Raw genomic sequence first — 14,779 nt, 5'->3', positions numbered from 1 at the left:
GACTATTTAGATTGCCTGCATTGTCAGTGATAATAGTCTTTGCGATACCAAAGCGACTGATGATGTTGGAATGAACAAAGTCTACCACTGCTTTCTTGGTGACTGCTTTGAAAGTGATGACCTCCACCCACTTGGTGAAGTAATCAATTGCAACCAAAATGAATCTATGCCCATTTGAAGCCTTTGGCTCGATTGGCCCAATAAAATCCATTCCCTAAGCAATGAAAGGCCAAGGATAGGACATGGGATGCAACTCCGAAGGAGGCGAGGGGATCAGGTCACCATGAATCTGGCATTGGTGACACTTGCGAACAAATCTGAAGTAATCTTGCTCCATAGTAAGCCAATAATACCCTGCCCACAAAATATTCTTCTCCATAACATATCCATTCATGTGAGGTCTACATACCCCCAAATGCACTTTACTCATGATCTGCTCCACTTCTGTAGCATCTATGCATCTCAATAAGTTTAAATTTGGGGTCCTCTTGTACAAAATTTCCCCATTCAGGAAGAAACCACTAGCGAGCCACCTTATAGTTCTTTTTTGATCTCCTTTGGCATGCTCTGGATATTCTCTTATTTTTAAGAATCGTTTTATGTCATGATACCATGGTTCGCCATCTAGTTCTGTCTCAATTGTATGCAGTAACCGTGTTGATTATGAACTTGGATTTCAAGTGGATCAATATGCGTGTTGCCCAGATAAGGGAGCATCGAGGCTAAAGTAGCCAAAGCATCGGCTAGCTCATTGTGAAACCTAGGAATGTACCTGAACTCGATGGATTTGAATCTTTTGCTCAAGTCTTGCACACATTGTCTGTATGGAATAAGCTTGATGTCTCGAGTCTCCCATTCGCCCTGGGCTTGCCGGATAAGCAAGTCGGAATCTCCCATAACCAATAGTCCATGCACATCCAGATCGATGGCCATTTTCAGACCCATGATACAAGCTTCGTATTTTGCCGTATTATTAGTATAGAAGAACCGAAGTCAGGCCGTTGCAGGGTAATGATGTCCAATAGGTGAGATGAGGATTGCCCCGATCCCAACTTCTTTGATATTGACAGCCCTATCAAAATACATTTTCCATATAGGGTTATCATCTGGAACTACTTCCTCTATTAAGTAGACCTTTTCGTCTGGGGAAGTATGTGCTAAGTGGCATGTACTCATCATCAACTGGATTCTCTACCAAATGATCTGCCAAAGCCTGTGCTTTCATCACGGTGCGAGTGACATAGACGATGTCGAACTCTGTGAGCAGGATTTGCCATTTTGCGAGCCTGCTAGTGGGCATTGGCTTTTGAAAGATGTACTTCAAAGGATCCATTTTGGATATGAGGTAAGTAGTGTAGGCCAAAAGATAATATCTTAGCTTCTGAGCGACCCAAGTCAAGGCACAACTTGTCCTTTTTAAAGGGGTGTACTTAACCTCATAATTGGTGAACGTTTTGCTCAAATAATAGATTGCATGTTCCTTTTTGCCTGTTGCATCATGTTGCCCCAGAACGCATCTAAAGGAATTATGCATCACCGATAAATATAAAAACAAAGGCCTACCAGGTTCAGGTGGGACCAGTACAGGGGGTTTTGACAAATAATATTTGATCATGTCAAAAGCTTTTGGCAATCGTCCGTCCACCTGATAGCAACATCCTTTTTCAGCAACTTAAAGATGGGCTCGCACGTGGTTGTGAGTTGAGCAATGAACCTGCTGATGTAGTTCAACCTCCCGAGAAAACTCATAACTTCCTTTTTGTTCTTGGGGGTGGCATATCGCGAATGGACTTTATCTTAGATGGATCCAGTTCGATGCCTCTCCGGCTGACTATAAAACCGAGGAGTTTTCCAGATGGAACCCCAAATGCACACTTGGCTAGATTAAGCTTAAGGTCATACCTTTGAAGCCGTTCGAAGAACTTTTTCAAATCGCACACGTGATCAACCTGTGTCTTTGATTTTATGATGACATCATCGACATATACTTCAATCTCTTTGTGCATCATATTGTGAAAAATGGTGGTCATGGCCCTCATGTAAGTTGCCCCTACATTCTTTAAACCGAATGGCATGACCCTGTAACAATAAGTACCCCATGGAGTGGTGAAAGCCGTCTTTTCTGCATCATCCTCATCCATTAGAATTTGGTGGTACCCAACATAGCAATCCATGAACGATTGTATCTCATGCTTTGCACAGTTATCTACCAGAATGTGGATATTTGGTAAAGGAAAATTATCCTTTGGACTTGCTTTGTTCAGGTCCCTGTAGTCAAAACAAACTCTGGTCTTTCCATCCTTCTTTGGCACATGCACAACATTTGCCACCCAGGTGGTGTATCAGATAGCTCTGACCACATTGGCGCTCAGCTGCTTCATTATTTCCTCTTTGATTTTGTCACTCATGTCTATTTAAAATTTCTGTTGCTTTTGTTGGACTGGTGGAAAATCAAGATACGTAGGAAGCTTATGAACCACTAGATTAGCACTTAAACCCGACATATCATCTTAAGACCAAGCAAACACATCTCTGTATTCAAATAAAAGTTGAATCAAGGCATCTCTAGTTTTTTGTTCAGTGCGAATGCTTATCTTCGTTTCTCTAACTTCTTCATGACTTTCGATATTAATCGGCTTAGTTTTATTGAGGTTGGGCTTATGCTTGTTTTCAAAATTGTTCCAACTCTCTTTTATTTCCTCAACAAACTCATCTTCATCATATTCAACCTCTTGATGCATTATTTCGATATTAGACAGCTTTTTAAGATCTGGGCGTGAATTCCTCATGCATGTCATGTTATTAAAGCCAGCATTAACAAAACTAAAATGAAAAAAAAGGGACAGGACTTAAGAAAAAGAAAAGATACAAAACTTAATACGAAACTGAACTGCATTTCATTGAATTTGAAAGGATAGAAGGATTAACATCAAAACAAAACAATCATACTGAGATGTTTGGATTACAACCCTGAGTCCTCTGACACTCTGTCTTGACAAATGCATGACTATACAGCTTTATAATTGTATTTTGCTAAGTATGATTATTGTGGGAATTCACAAGCTAAAGTAACGTTCTCTCTTTCTTTTGCTCAATTTCATGCATTTAATTTTCCTTTGTCTTTTGTTTGCTTATGGTTACTTTAATCTTTCAATTTCTTTTAATATAGTAGTTAATTTTTAGTAATATCTATATATATATATATATATATTAAATAATTTTATTTTGCTGGTCATGCCTCAAAAACAATAAGCAGCTAGCCCATTCCTTAAATAGTTGGGGCCTTTTTGCACGGGGCGCCCTATTTGGTCGCCCCCCATTTAATCTATATCCATTTTTTTAAAACTTTTAACTTGTACCCACTTTTTAAACAACTTCAGCCCCCATTTCTTCTCATCCTTCTCCTCTTTCGTTTTCTTCTTCTTATTCTTTCTTCTTCTACTGTTAGTGTTGCTATGAAATTTCAGTTCATGGGATGATTGCCATAAGTATGTTTATCAGATTATTTAAAAATAAATTATAAAATAATTACGTAAGTTAGTAGACAATAATTTGTGAATATTTCCACGTACGGGAAGTTTAAGGTCACACTTACTGATTCTTTTCATGATAATCTGTTCTTTTCACGCTTATTGTTTCCAAAATTTATGATTTAGATACTGTTGGCAATCTGATTATTTATCTAGTATGTTAGAAAGCTTTTTCAAAAACTTCAGCTTATATAGTGCTGAAGTTTTTACAAATGAACTAAGTAACTTCAGCATCTTATGCTGAAGTTTTTGAAAAAGCTTTATGACAAAACTAATGAATCCAGGACAAAAAAACTTCAGCTTATTTAGTGCTGAACTTTTTACAAATGAATTAAATAATTTCAGCATCTTCTGCTGAAGTTTTTGAAAAAACTTATCTAGGACAAAAAAAAACTTCAGCTTATTTAGTGCTGAAGTTTTTATAAATGAACTAAATAACTTCAGCATCTTCTGCTGAAGTTTTTGAAAAAGCTTAATAACAAAACTAATGAATCCAGGAAAAAAAACTTCAGCTTATTTATTGCAATTACAAACAAAAACTTCAGCAAATAGAGAACAAAACTTCAGCTACTATGTTTAAGTTCAGCATTACAAACAAAAACTTCAGCAAATAGAGAACAAAACTTCAGCTAATATGCTTAAGTTCAGCAATTACAAACAAAAGTTTCAGCACACTTGGTTCAGCGCACTTGCTACTTCAGGCCCGTCTACTAGAATGCTGAAGTTTTGCGTGATTGCCTTTGCTACTTCAGCCCCATATGTTGAAGTTACGCGAAAAAGTGGGTACGCTTGTAAATTTTTTTGCAATGCGGACACAAGTTAAAACGTGACCCAAAAAGTGGGTATAGATACAAATGCCCCAATAATTGGGGCCTTTATATATTTTTCTTAAACAGGCCCAGTACCCTATTTCTATGAAACTCAAGTTGGCCCATTTTCTCAAATAAACTAAACTGGCCCATGTTTAAATAAAAGTTGGTCAGCTTTTTTACATTTTAATTTAGCCATCAATTTTTAATAATCTGTTTTTCTTTTAAATAATTTAATCATACTTAATTATTTTTAAACGCTAGGCAACTAGTAGGTGCGCTTTGATAATTTAATATTATTCAAAAAAATTATTTATTTATTTTTGTAATAAATAAAAGCGGACATAGGAAAAGCATAAAAATCAAATAAATCACAGTTCATCCAGAATTAATTCAAGCCAAGTTTAAGTCAATAAAGCGACCGTGCTAGAACCACGGGATTCGAGAAATGCCTTACACCTTCTCCCCGGTCAATAAAATTCCTTACCCCGATTTTATTTTTTCGAAGACCAACATGAAAAGAGTCAAATCTTCCTTTGAATGAGGATTCAAATAAAAAGGTGACTTGGAACGCCCAAAAATCAATTCCACGTGGCGACTCTGTAAATAAAATAATCCATATTCAAGTTTGTCACTTTAATTGGAAAAACTCTTTAACCCACAATCCATATTATAACACATATCTTCTTTTGGGGGTAAAAAGGGGTGTGACATTGAGCTTGAACTTAATTTCTTGAACTTGATTGCTTGAAACTTGAAACTTGTGGAAGAATTTGCAATGTTTGTTCCACGAGCTCTTTCTTGCTTCTTGTTATAACTTCTAATGTCTTTTCTGGGTTATGAAGACACCAGTTGTGGGAGGGAAGAGTTATGATAAGAATAAACTCTTTCCGACCAATCAAATTGAAGTGTGACAAGGTTGCATTTGATTGGCCAGAACATGTCACTTGCACACGTGACGCGACTTCATTGGCCTTTTGATGTGACTTTGCATGCCTTGTCATTTTGACATATGTCATGATCTTATTGGCTCTTCCGTTTGACTTGGCGTGCCACGTCATTTCACATGTGGCACTCAACTGGGCCTTTAGGAAGATGACATCTTAGGCCTAATAAAGTGGGTTTATCACTTTAGCCCAACTGGCTAGCCCAATGGATTAAGACTTATTTATTTAATCCATATATATTTGAACTTATATAATTAATCTAATTATATTAGTCCATAATATTTAGTTGAACTAACATATTTAATGTATAATCTAAATTATTTTATAGAATTTAAATCGAATAAATTTTGTATGCCTACAATTACTATAACAACAATAACTATAGCCCCAGTATAATCTCGAATAGTAAGATCTCGAAAAGAAAAGAATGTATGCAGACCTTCATCACTGACCTCGAATACATTAGTCTTTGATGATGGTTGCAACAACTTTTTAATTCAATTTTCTTGACCACCTGGACTTGTGAAAAAGTACATTTTAGAAGTTTTGGAAAAAATAAGGGAAACAATTTAGCGGAAAAAAAAATGAAGAAAAATATACATGTTATGAAACAGTCATTTGTGAGTCTCCAGCGAATTTGCAGGGCAGATATAACATTATTGTTGGGGGTATGGGGCAGGTAAAGTGCAAGGTCGGAAGACATGTGTCCTACCTGTGACACGTATACTCCATTACCTCTTACAGTATTTCATTCATTTTTCTTAAGGGGCAAGTTTTTGAAAGAAAATTAAGTGGACGTTTGACATAAGAATTATAAAATTTCAAAAAAAAAAAAAATGAATTTATTTTAAGTGAAAATGATATTTGAAAATTAGAGTTGTGTTTGGACATGATATAATATTGAGTTGTTTTTGAATTTTTGTGAGTGATCATAGTGAATTTTGAAAAATAATATTTTGAAGTTTTTTAAATTTTCGAAAAATTTCAAAATTCATCTTCAAGTGAAAATTGAAAATTTTATGGTCAAACACTAATTTCGAAAAAAGTAAAAAATTTCTGAAAAAAAGTGAAAAACTTCTTATGTCCAAACGGGCTCTAAGACTTTGAAATTTCTCAAATATCAACTTATGGTGCTCATCCTTAGTTACGGGTATTTTGGTTAAGAGACGAAGGGGAAGTAATGAATACGCAGGAACAAGCGAAAATTATGAATAAAAAAGACCTAAAACAAAGAATAACTTAATTTTACATATTTGAGTTGAGAATTTTTCTTATATTTTTTTCATTACAATTTTCTCTTTGAAAACACTAGCTTTGACGATTTTTTCCCTTATTCTTTTTATCTTGAATATTGACATGTTTATACAAAGCTTTTTTTCTACTTTATATACGGAACTGTAAACTTAAGATCTAAGAATATTTCTTTGGCGAGTGGTCGGATCTTATTTTTTGAGTAATATTGATAGCTTATATCTAAGAAACTTTTCTTGAAATATTACAAACCATAATACTGCCATAAGGGCATGACCAGTAGTACTAACAGAGCTCAAAAGTAAGAATCATAATACCGTTTTGACAAGGAATAGTCGAATAGATGTCGTTTGGTATGTGAGATAAGAATAATAATTTCGAAATAAAATTTTGGACTAACTTTATTTCATGTTTGATTTGAAGTATTAGCTAATTCTACAATAACTTTTACACTAAAATGGTGGGATTAGTTATTTTATATAAAATGCGGAATAACAAATCTCATAGAATATCCGACCATTGTACCAAACGACCCAACTCTCCTTAATCTTCCAATATGACATTAAATGAAGACATTGGTGATTTTCCAAACTTCCATTAGGTCACCCCCAACAACAAAAATGTTAAGAAAAGAAAAAACAAAAAATTGAAGGCTTCAATAATATAATAAATTCAATAATACAATAGGCATGAGAAATAATACAACATATACACTCAATATCAAAAAATTAAATACTCCTTCCTCTCATTAAAATTTTGCCTATATCTTCAAATTTATTATTCCCATGGATTTAACCAACATTCCTCAGGCTTTTTAGGAAATCTCTCTGTATCTTGGCAATAATCATAAGTCACAAGGTTCCTTTGAACCCAAGCATAATCCATTTTTTGGTCACTTGATAAATGCCAAGAATTATATTGATCCCACCAATTTTTAGTGGTTGTCGAAACACAAGCAGGAAATGGATCTTTCCATTGACAACCATCTACACTAAAATCTTTATAACTTGAAACAAATGGTTGATTTTTCCAATTTGTTTTCTCCAAACCACCTCTTGTTGCCCAATCATCAGCATTCCATATGCTTGAAAATAAGTACATTGGCTTCTCATTTGGGAAGAAATTATTCGTATAGTTCGCATTTTTGTATACCCTTATCGGTACTCTATCCACGAAAAACCTGCATACACATAAAGATCGATATTAATATAATTCTAATCCTTAACTTGAACAATCAGAATTTTGTACTTCTGTCAGAATTTTTTATCTAGCCCTAATTAAGTATATATTGTAGCGTTATCCAAAGTTAGCAAGTGAATTGACATAAGGATCGATATCAATGTTAATTCTAATCCTTAACTTGAACAAGCAGAATTTTGTACTTCTGTCAGATCTCCTCTATGTTCTAGCCCTAATAAAATACATATTATTGTGTTGTCCCAACTCCAAAGTCAGCAAGTTAACTAACATGTCGCAAGCTTGAATCTAACTCAACAAGCTAATCATCAACGTGTTCAGCCAAACCTCTCTATAACTTATTTGTTTGTTCCAATATTGTTTGGTTACAATAGTGGAATGTTGTTATAGATGACATATTATAACATAATATAAAAATCGATTCTAAGAAAAATACAATTTTTATAGTGAATGAATATTATATAGAAATCCTGTTAAAAGAGAATTCTGACGATATAATACTGATTGTGTAAAAAATTTGCGACAATTTCCATATTATGCATGTAAAAAATCACTAAAAGTCCACGTCGGCACGCTTAGTTTATAGTTTAATAGAAAGTGAAAGAGGGACTTACACAATTTGGTGAGTGTTCCAAAGAATGGAATAAGTGTGGAAATCCTCAGTGGGGTCAAACCATAGAATGTGTCTCATTTCACGGTTACCAGTCCCATTTTTATACACATTGGTTTGAATAGTATAGGGTTCCCCTGTTCTATTTCCCAAGAACTCAAAGTCTAATTCATCTCTTGTTGGTCCTGCTCCATCTTCTGTGCACATCTGCAGTCATGTAAAAACCCTAATTAAACTCATTGCTAGATATTAACACAATATTAAAAGAGTTTAATTTCTATACAATGATAATATATTACTATAAGACTGCATAAACTATAACAATAACCGTCGGCCATAAAAGCACGATTAGTAATCTCGAAAATAAAATAGATTACATGTTACATCAGGTCAAAAAACGATTAATATAAATATTTTTTACGTTGTTAGTGTATATGAGTTAGTATATCCATATTAATTTGTATTGCTATAGTTGATGATCCATTTACAAAGAAGAATTTTAAAGTTGCATATGACCGTCCATAAAAGGTGATATTAGTAAAAAAAAAAATTTGATGATCGAGAAATCCGTCTGGGGCGTATTCTTTGGACCAACCGCAGCCTTCGAAACTCGGTGGATAATAAAGTATGTTACTTGCTACCAACAAGCAACAAACCTAGTAAATTTCTACAAGTGAAGTCTGCAGAGGGTAAAATATACGCAGCCTTATCCCTACCCAAGAAGGATAGAGAAGTTATTTCCGATAGATATTTGGCTAAAGAAAAAATGAAAAGAAGTAATAGCAATGAGTAAAATCAACAACAAAATACAAAGAAGACCGAAGCCAATATAACAACCAAACGGTAGGTAATAATAGCAATCTAAGATTAACAAGACATCACACTAACACTAATACTATTGAACAAATAAAGACAAAAAAGAAAACGCTCGATTACCGAGGTAAAAAAAATTCTATATGTTATATCTATGTTAATTTTTGCATTAGTAGAGTTGACAATCCATGTGAAAAAGGTTCAAAATTCTTGCAACTTACATAATAAGCTGTGACAACACCAGCAGAGTCACCTCCCACCAATTTCAACTTCATACTAAACCACCCAAATCTATATTTCTGCTTAGTCATAAATCCACATCCTATATAAAGAAACTCATCAATATTAGCAAGAAAATGAAGATTAAAAGTTCAAATAAATGAAAATGGTATTGAAAAACATTGAATTCTTGGCTTTATAATTTACCTGCTTTTTTATCTAATGAAAGATACCAGATCTGTCCATCTTCAGAAGTCTTGAAATGTGTTTCAGGACAACTTTTACTAAAATTATCATCAAATGAACCTTGTACTTCAGCTTGTGTTAATGAAAAAAGAACAGTAATTAGTGCTATAATTAGAAGGATTTTAGGTATTGAAGAAGCCATTTTCTCCATTCTTTTTTCTTGAGGAGCTTGAGAAGTGAAGCTTCTTAAGTTGAAATATTTGGAGAAGACTATAAATATAATAAAGGATGTAGACTCATCACTTTTGGTCATGTCAAGGGTAAAAATGGAAATGAGAATGTTTCCCATGTTTGTTGCTTTTGGTTTGTTTCTAGTGTTTATACTTCTTTAACCTTGTGTAATGGATTAAAGTCCAGAGATGAATATTCTCTTCTTTTAATAGGCCCTTCAAAACAATAAAGTAAATAAAAGACACTAAAGTTTGTATCAAAAGTACTGCCCACCTATTTTAAGAATAACAGTATTTTCCTTTAGAAGAAAAAAGGACAGGAGGAGAATGAGAAAATAACATTATATAGTCATTCTCAAAATAATAGTCGAAAAAATATATATTTTTTGTATATATATATATATATATATATATATATATATATATATATATATATAACAGTATTTTCCTTTAGAAGAAAAAAGGACAGGAGGAGAATGAGAAAATAACATTGTATAGTCATTCTCAAAATAATAGTCGAAAAAATATATATTTTTTGTATATATATATATATATATATATATATATATATATATATATATATATATATATATATATATATATATTTCTATACAATACCCAAAAAATTTCAACTTTTTATACTTTTATGGCTATCGAATTTAAATAGTTTCAGCTGCGGGCTAAAAGTGATCTTTGCCCTAGGAGAATATCTATTCTTTTGATGATTAATTTCTTAATTCTTTTCCACGAGCATTCATATATAACCGGAACTAGTTTGAGATTGGGGAATAATTTTTTTTGCATTTATTGTAACAGTCTCATTTGTTCTAAAAAAAATTGGCTGCATGAAGTGTTATTATAAGAACATATATTATAATAAACTATGAAAAATTAGTTTCAAAGAAAATCTAACCGTTATAGTGAAGTATTGTTATAGAGGATGACCTCAAGTCTGATTGTAGTTCAAATTGAAAACAATGAGTCGTGTTGAACCCACATAATCCGACTTGAATCAGCCTCTACACTTAAGCTTTTCATGTAATGCATAGAATTTTTACACAGTTTTTTACCAAAAACAAAAGTGAATACATTTTGGGGAGGCAAATGGAAGTTTAGATTTGAGAGGGCAATTTAGGAATTGACTCCACAATCACAGACCGACAAGCTGGAGAAAGAAATTGCCAGAAAGGCAATGGAGGGGAGAAAGTCCAAAATGCCCATGGAGTGATAATAGTGGCAAAAAATGTAAGTGGGGCAAAGATGCCTCATATGGGAACATGATCACATTTGATTGGTCTTATAATAATACAAACTTGTTGGATTTGACAACTGGATTTTGCTCCTGTGATTGGTCCACTAAAATCCACTAATTGGTCTGTTTATTACTTCCCTTTCTGAAAAAATTATGGGTTTCAGAGTAGTAAAATTACTGATAGCCAAAGGTGGTGGCGAGGAGATAAGTATAAAAGGGCATGCCGTTGGACTAAGCTCCCGCTATGCGCGGGGTTGGGGAAAGGGACGGATTACAAGAGTCTATTATATGCAGTCTTACTCTGCATTTCTATAAGAGGATGTTTTCACGGCTCGAACCCATGACATCATGGTCCCATGACAGTAACTTTACCAGTTACGCCAAGACTCCCATTCAGGTGAGGAGATAAGTATCTCATCTTTAATCATAAATCTAGGTTCGAGCTCTGAATATGAAATTGTCTTTAACAAGGAATATTTTATCTCTCAAACGGGGACTTCTTGACGCCTCAAAAGTGAGTGTCGGACAGAAACCAAAAAAAGGTTACAACAACAAAGCCTCGATCTCAAACTAGCTAACTGAAGTATAACTATGATAATTTTCGTAACTTTTTGCTCTCTCCGGTCCATAATAAGTGACGTTCTGATTTTTGACACACCTCTTAAGAAAAAATTATTCTCTCTTTGAGCAAAAAAGGTATTTTGATTAATTTATCCTTAATTAAAACTTATGTATTGTTAATTCCTTCTCGATTATGTAAAAATACATTAATTTTGAACCAAAATAAAAAGATAAAAAATTATTTATCATGAACCGGAAGAAGGACTTCATTTGAATATTAATTAGCCTTTATTTCTATAAATAAGATCAACATGATTAGGACTACATAAAATTATTATAGATCATAATAATGTATAAACCAGCATTGTAGTTAAAGAAAAAATTATCTGACCCCACAATTTGAATAACGAGCAGAATAATGATCTAGTAAGCTAAAATTAAGGGGCGCAATAAAGATGATTTTTTAAATTAATTATTTGACTTTACTGCTTTGGATCTCCATGATTGCAAAAGAAACTTACTTTAAATTTTTTATCTATATTTTACCAAAAAAGAAGAGAAATTGTAATTATGGGTAGAAGAGCCGAGTGGTGCTTGTTGCTGGGAATGAGGAAAGACCAAATGCCTGTGCTTCCACTAACCTATGCTACCATAAAATGGAAATATTAAAAACTTATTAACGCTCAGTATTTAAATCAGACTAATAAATGTGTATATATATATATATATATATATATATATATATATATATATATATATATATATATATATATACATACATACATACATATATATTTTATATATCTCATTTAATCATGATAAATTAGTATATATTTTTACCTTAATTTATTACTTAATCATGATGGATAAAACAGTTTAACATAAATATCATACATTGGTGGATAATATAGTGAATTATTATTCATAGGCAAAATGCCCATGTGAGGTCCAACAATAGTACAGCTTTGAGACAGTGAAGCATTGTCTGGGAAAACATATTCGCATACTATTCTTAGATGTAAGTTATAACCAAGAATGACTTTGGTCTAGCTACTTATATATTTTGTTGCCGTAAATTGATTTTAAGTTAGTGTCATAACTCATAAATTAGACAAGTTATGTGAAAGTTGAAATACGTATATTGTTTGACTAAAAAGATATTGAAACTTTTTTGAACAAATCAATCAAAGATGAAGAGGTAAATCTTAGTTGAAAATAATAATCTCTAGAAAGAATGATAGATAAAGAGAAAACGGATCACAAGACTTCTTTTGCGATCTACTTTTCTCCCAACCTTTTTGAAATCTTTTCATTCATAAATGGTAATGTAGCCAACATTCGGAATTTTCCCTTTTACAAGGTTATTGTCTCCTATATAAATAAAGAGCGAGACTCTTCTAAACAGTAAAAGACAAATTATAAGGAATATTCTATTCCTAATGTCCCCTAATGGGCCTACATTATTACAAGGGTCGTCCAGTCTCTTGTTTGTCTTAAGGTCATCTCCCTCAGGACATCGATTCAAGGAAACCCCATCAATCGTCGTGCTCGTCGTCGGTCGTGGTTGGTCAAATTTGGACCCATACAGTTAGTCCCTCCGCTTGTCGGGGTCGCAACTGGATGCGTCCTCGATGAGCGGACATCATGCGTTCCTATGGAAAAATTTTAGCCGTTGAGACGTTATGATGTGGCCAACGGGGGACGGTCAGCATGCTTAGCAAGACACCGGGTAATACACTTTACCGGGAAATGACGTCATCTTCACGTGCGTCATCATTACGCATGTTTTCGAGGCAGGAGTTGATGGCTTGATGCTTCGATTCCAGCGCTACTCTATGACCCTCCGCTTCGGTTCTGGCGCCACCCAACCCTATAAATAGGTGAAGGGTTTGTTTTTTCGAAAATTCTTGGCCATTTCACTCCTGATAACCTCTCTTATTCCTCTGAGCTTGCTCTCATACCTTGCTGCTTCTTCTTCTTCTTATGTTCTTCATTCGTAGCTTCTTCCCCCTTCTTTTTTGCATTGATATTCCTTTGAATGACATCATGCCAAGATCTCATCGTTCCCGTGAAGGGGTTCCTGAGGCCACCTCATTGTCCACGGCGCCCCCTTCAGGCGGTGAAGATATGGTGGTAAAAGAGGGTGATAGTTGTCACACTTACTTTTTCCGCGCCCGGGGGGGCGCAAGGGAGTTTTTTTCCAATTAAAGGACAATCGAAACGTGATTTATTTGTTTATTTCAGAGTCGCCACTTGGGAGATTTAGGGTATCCCAAGTCACCAATTTTAATCCCGAATCGAGGAAATGAATGACTCTATATTACAGTCTGCGTACCAGAAATCTAGATAAGGAATTCTGTTAACCCGGGAGAAGGTGTTAGGCATTCCCGAGTTCCGTGGTTCTAGCACGGTCGATCAACTGTTATATTCGGCTTGATTATCTGATTTTATACAAGTATGACCTTATGTGCAAATTCTAACTTTTAACCGTTTTATTATTATTGTTTTTACAAGAATGTGAACATCGCTTAAAATATATCTTTGGACTGTGTCACATGAAATGCACCCACAATCCGAAACATATTTTATTTGATGTTTTAGGATTTGGATTTGGGTCGCATGAAATGCACACCCGAGTTTAAGAAAATTAAATTATTAAAGACGCGCCTAAAGCAACTAGCGCATTATTATTTTGCGGAGGCCGTGAAATTCGCTAAACGACCCTCCTGAATTCTAAGTAATTTTAAACAAGTATTTATTGAGGGCCCCACGATTTGTGTTGTTATTCGGCGAGGCTCATCTCATGCCTATTTTTTAAAAGGAATTTGCAACGTCATGGAAATGCATCTCATACCACGTCACAGTCAATGTACCCGTGATTAGAGGCACATTTCGATTTCGTTGAGATTTGGATTTGGGTCACATAAATGTGCACCCGAGTTTAGGGAGATAACGTTATTAAAGGCGCGCCTAAAGCAACTAGCGCACTATTATTTTTTGGGGAGGGCCGTGAAATTTGCTAAACGACCCGTCCCGGAATCTAAGTATTTAATATATACACTTAGAGGGCCCCGCAATTTGTCCCTTTTATTTGGCGAGGCTCGTCTCATTTTATTCTTTATTATTATTATTATTATTATTATTATTATTATTTTTGGATGCCATTTTTATGTC

The 14,779-nt window shown here is 34.2% G+C and overlaps 1 protein-coding gene across 1 annotated transcript; it reads right to left on the bottom strand.

Moving 5' to 3' along the window:
* Positions 1 to 7,174: 7,174 nt before the first annotated feature.
* LOC107791643 (putative xyloglucan endotransglucosylase/hydrolase protein 8) lies at positions 7,175 to 9,819 on the bottom strand. The gene is made up of 4 exons (XM_016613738.2): positions 9,584 to 9,819; positions 9,379 to 9,479; positions 8,349 to 8,551; positions 7,175 to 7,717 (listed from the first exon to the last, which is right to left on the bottom strand). The coding sequence occupies exons 1-4, from the start codon at positions 9,771 to 9,773 to the stop codon at positions 7,315 to 7,317; spliced, it is 897 nt and encodes a 298-aa protein (XP_016469224.1). The 5' UTR covers positions 9,774 to 9,819; the 3' UTR covers positions 7,175 to 7,314.
* Between the last annotated feature and the right edge of the window lie 4,960 nt (positions 9,820 to 14,779).

Source organism: Nicotiana tabacum, chromosome 21 (genome assembly GCF_000715075.1).
Source record: "Nicotiana tabacum cultivar K326 chromosome 21, ASM71507v2, whole genome shotgun sequence".
NCBI lineage: Eukaryota > Viridiplantae > Streptophyta > Magnoliopsida > Solanales > Solanaceae > Nicotiana > Nicotiana tabacum.
Note: the sequence above shows the minus strand (reverse complement) of the source record. Positions and strands in the feature narration are given on the sequence as shown.